This window comes from Pterocles gutturalis, unplaced genomic scaffold (genome assembly GCF_000699245.1).
Source record: "Pterocles gutturalis isolate BGI_N339 unplaced genomic scaffold, ASM69924v1 scaffold38121, whole genome shotgun sequence".
In the NCBI taxonomy this organism is placed as follows: domain Eukaryota; kingdom Metazoa; phylum Chordata; class Aves; order Pterocliformes; family Pteroclidae; genus Pterocles; species Pterocles gutturalis.
In genome coordinates, this window is record NW_010104275.1 from 21306 (window position 1) to 26188 (window position 4883).

At 39.7% G+C, this 4883-nt stretch overlaps 1 protein-coding gene across 1 annotated transcript; it reads left to right on the plus strand.

The window, feature by feature from the left end:
- Nucleotides 1-215: 215 nt before the first annotated feature.
- SYPL1 (synaptophysin-like 1) lies at nucleotides 216-4587 on the plus strand (the record flags this gene model as incomplete). Its single annotated transcript, XM_010087005.1, has 5 exons — nucleotides 216-333; nucleotides 1064-1182; nucleotides 2343-2547; nucleotides 3416-3604; nucleotides 4456-4587. Coding segments are annotated over exons 1-5 (714 nt in total), but the record flags the coding sequence as incomplete, so codon positions are not given.
- Nucleotides 4588-4883: the final 296 nt, after the last annotated feature.

A 4883-nucleotide genomic window follows, 5' to 3' on the forward strand; every position in this document is an offset into this window, starting at 1 on the left:
TTTGCTGTTTCCCTAGCCCACAGGCAAGGTCCTTCATGGCCCATGAAGCTGGGCTGTCCAGTCCCACTGGAGCCTGGTCCCCTCTGGCCTCTGATGTGGGTGGGGCTGAAGAGCCCCAGAGTGAGGTCCCAGGGGCGGTGGCCAGCCTGTGTGAGGTCAGTGGGTGTGGCAGGGAGGGGCACAGGGGCTGGCCCTATAATGAGGTGTGCTGGGCAGGGTGTTGTGGGTTTGTGGTTTCTGTAGGTTGCTCTGGTGTCTCTCAGGATGGCTGGTTTGAGGGTGAATTTTGGCTTGCTCCTGGAGCCCCTGGGCTTCATTAAGGTCCTTGAGTGGGTGAGTGGGGCAGGAGAGGTCTTGTTCCCCTCCTGGGGCTGTTTTTCCTCCTTTGCTGGCCTGGCTTTGCCCCTGTGCAATAGTTGGGGGGGGGGGGCTGGGGAGGTGTGTGCTAAGGGGCTGCCTGTGCCCTGCCTTGTGTCTCTGGTGGTAGGTGTTAACATGGAGCTGCTCCTCAGTCTGCTCCTCTGGCTGGGAGGGTAGAAAGCAGTTCTGCAGATATGTAAAAGTCTATGTGTTAATTACAAGTTTGTCATGTTAACTTGTCTTGCTGTGTGTTCTGACTATTGGGGGCTTAGGGCTTTCTCGTGAGCAAAAGGAAAATGAGCTACTTAGAGAATCAAGCTGATGTGCAGTACTCTGACCATGTACCTTCTAGCTACTTTAATCTACAGTTGTGCGGGTGTCTGAGACTCCTAAAAATACTTCCCTTATCAGCTGCTAGAGGTACTGTGCTGGCTTTTAATATTCAGAAAACAAAAAGAGAGCTAAGAAAAACATAAATGAAGATAACTTTCAAGTGGACTTTTATTAGCAGAGTTGCTCATGTTTTTGGATTACAGAAACTCAATGTTTTCATCACCTTTTGATGTCACTTTGTGGTTTACTATTCATAACTTTGTCCATATTTCTTGCCTTCATTAGCTATTTCAGCTAAATGTTGATTTTTTTTTTTTCCCTTTGAGCTCTAGTGGTGTGTACTAATAGGTCTATGTATCACTTCCTATAGATTTTTTCCATCTTTGTTTTTGCCACATGTGGAGGCTTTCAAGGTGAAACTACCCTTGTAGTTTCCTGCAAAGGTGTGGTAAACAAAACTGTTACAGCTGCTTTTGCTTATCCATTCAGGTGAGTATTAGCTCTTCAGTTGTAACTTTACACTAATTGTTTCTTACTTTTTTTCCTGTCTCCCTATTAATATGTACTTACTGTTTATATCTGAATGAATGTGTGAAACTACTGGCTTGCTCTGTAGTAGTAAAAAAAAAAAAAAAAATTGTTCAAAGTGTTGTGGTTGTTGGTGCCCTATAGAAAGAAGTAGGTAGAAATGGCAGGAGAGTGTATTACTGCTTTGTATCACCTTACCCTAAGCTCTATTCTAGCAGTGCATGAATGCTACAGAAGGTAATTAATATGCAAAACAAAATTAATTTTAACAACCTATTTCTTCATCAGTTTGTAGTTACTTTAGATGCCCAGATAAGATTATCTTGCATGTGCCATTATCATAATGTTTTTGTCTAAAAACTGAATGGAACATACTTCTCAGTTTATTCCATGGTGATCTTGGTGAGAGTGGTGGGTACATAAATAAAAAAAAATAAACACTGCAGTCATTGTAGTGCTCTTATAGACACACACTCCTTTCCTGGAGCATGAGGGGGAAGGCAAGTGTTCGGTGTTCCATGTGTGTTCAGTTAGCACAGGTGTGAGTATAGAAATGGATTTGGACAGCAGCTAGTAAACACTAGTACAGAAGTACAGAATTTGGTCAAAAAACCCAGCATTGTAACAGCACTTGGAGTGGAAAGCAGGAATCTGAAGTGGTTCTGTGCCGGTCACTGAGTGGTTGCTGCTGGCCACACAGGTTTTATTGAGCTTCCTATCCTTGAAGGTTCAGTGCTTCAATTTCTTTTAGTTGTAATGTGACTCGGTGCCTTTTAAGTCCTGATCCCCTTGTTTAACTGCCAGTCTTCAAAATAATGTTAAGTCTAAAATGGTTTAGTTAAATCTGCTTTAAAATCAGAGTTTCTTTCTTCAGTTGCTGTAAACATAAGATTAAGGTTCTTCTCCTGAAGTTGTTATTGTATATTTCAATGTAGGGTGGGGAACAATCTTCAGATATCTTGACAAATCTGTGTTGTGTAACTGATACATTATATGAATATAAGTTGTCTTTGAGAGTAAATTTACACAACCAGAATGCTGAAGTACTGTTATTGTGAAGCTTGACTGTATGAAGTTTCTATTGTATAGCAAACCCTACATGAAGGATATAATCTTTGCAGGTTGAATACTGTTTTATTTAGTGCACCAGACCCAAAACACTGTGGTGGTACTTGGACTGATGTCTCTCTTGTGGGCAACTTCTCCTCTTCTGCACAGTTCTTTGTTACACTTGCAGTGCTGGCATTCTTCTACTGCATTGCTGCCCTCGTGGTATATATTGGATATAAGCATGTGTATCAGCAAAATAGCAAGTTTCCACTAACTGTAAGTAATACTAAGATATTTTAATATTTTGCCTTTAAGACCCCAAAGAGATGAGAAATACTTCTACTACAAGAATATCTGAATAACTTATGAATACTCAGTAATCCTGAAAGTTAGATGGAGTGTGAACACAAGTATCTCAGACTAGTCACTACAGCACTCAGGTAGAAAAGGGGACCCAAAGTCCTTGAAAATCCACAGCATCATACCTTATGCAGCTATTGGAGCAAAGAGTGGAATGAGGTTCTGCCTTCTCAGGGGAACAGTGTCTTTGTGACAGCTACTCTTTTGTATAAGATATTTGAATATACAGTTGTTCAATAGGTGGAATCTCCTCTGTTAGCCTCCAGGAATTTTTCCCTGTGTAGAGCATGTGCCATGCAGATGAGATGAGCAGAGGGAAACAGTTATGTTGTAAATTTCAGTCACCTTAAATATCAAAGGCCTGATTCTCTGAATGAGCCTTTCCAGAGCATGCCAGAAACAGACCTAGTGACCTTTCAAGCCAAATTTTAGCATATCAGCCATCCAGACTTAAATCTCCTGCACTCTTTTTCCCTGTCACCCTACTTTACCAAACTTTTTTTACAGGCGTTAGGCATATGATTTTTAGAAACTAATTTCTTACAAAGGATAAGATTGCTTATGCTTTATAGATAAAAAAGGCATACACAGTTTTGTGGCTGGTTATCAACACAGACTATAACTTGTGTTATAATTACAACATTTTTAATGGCTAAATTTTCTTGTGATTGTTAGCGCTGATACAGCTATTTTGGTGATGTAATTGATTCTGTCTCTGCCTTGCTCTTTTATGTACATTCATGCAAATTGTTTTAGCATAATAATGAGTACTCCTGTTCTGTAGGACTTGGCTGTCACTGTCATAACAGCCTTTCTGTGGCTGGTCAGTACTCTTGCTTGGGCAAAGGCACTTGCTGACATCAAAAGGTCCACAGGGATCAGCATTATTCCAGGAATTGAATCTTGCAAAGTACCAGGAACAACTTGTCATTTTGCTTCTGTGACCAGCATGGGAGCTCTGAATGTGTCTGTGGTATGTATGTCTTCTGCCATATGGGTACAATAAATGTGTTAGATAATAGCCAATGGCACCTGAGAGCCCTGTTCTACTGATTGCATGTGTTTCTTTATGTGTTAAGATTGCTTTATGTGTTATCAGTCACTCAGGCTCATTAATATTGTGGTAAAATTGTCGCCAAATTTTTCTTTAAAAGGAAACTTGTTTCTTGAAAGAAATTAAGAGAAACAGCTTGATCTGTCTCTAGAGCTGTTAGATGCAGTATTTCCAGACACATTTGAGTCTCTATTATTTCTGCCTGTAGCCAAGAGCACCTTAAGATATGTTACTGAGCCACTCAAGTGGTTCATTGACTGATACACATAACAAGGAAACCCTGGGCGTCCTGCTCTGCCTTTTGGTGCTGAACCTAGCTTTTTAATCAACTGTGAGCATTTTTACACATCAAATAGATGCTCCTTGTAATACAATGATATAAAGCTCATGTTCATAGAAAGAACTCCTCACCACAGCAGAGCAAATGAGACTTAGTATGATCTTCTTAGCAAATCCTGCTTTTCGAAGCTCTGGCTGTTATTTATTGGCCAATCATGTGCTCTGGATGTGCGTATGCAAAGCTGTTGAGTGACTGAAAATAATTTGTCTAATTCCATGCAAAGGACAGAGTAAATCGACTATCTGATTTCCAAAGAAGTCTGTTAAAATAGCTTATAATGCTATGTGGAAATGTCTTGTCCAAATCTAAGGAGTGACAAAGATAGCAGTTGTTTCTGGCTGGCCTTGAATAATGTGGTGTTTTGTTTTTATTTTTTTTTTTAAAAAGAACAAAACAAAAAACAGCCTTAATCTTTTTTCTTAACCTACAGGTGTTTGGCTTGCTTAATATGGTTTTATGGGGAGGAAATATTTGGTTTGTATACAAGGACACCAACTGGCACAACCAATTCAACAGAATTTCTCAAAGTCCAGGAATATATTCGGAATTTAAAAACAAGGTGGTACTTTGAAGTGCTTCCACTTGGAGACATTGGGATTTATTTCAGTAATAACAGATAATACTTTGTACAGACTTCTGTTTTGCGCTATGATTTGATATAAGGTCTTGGATACTCCAATTGAAGTGTTTAAGTTCTTGAAACATATTATGCCTTTCAAAGTTGTGCAGCTTTTTATTACAATTTTTAAAGAGCAAAATGATGAGGCTATCTGGATGCTGACCCTTTCAGGGTCTTAAATTAGCCTTATAGGAGAGATTGGTGAGAAACAACTGTGTTTTGGTTATTAATGTGACTTC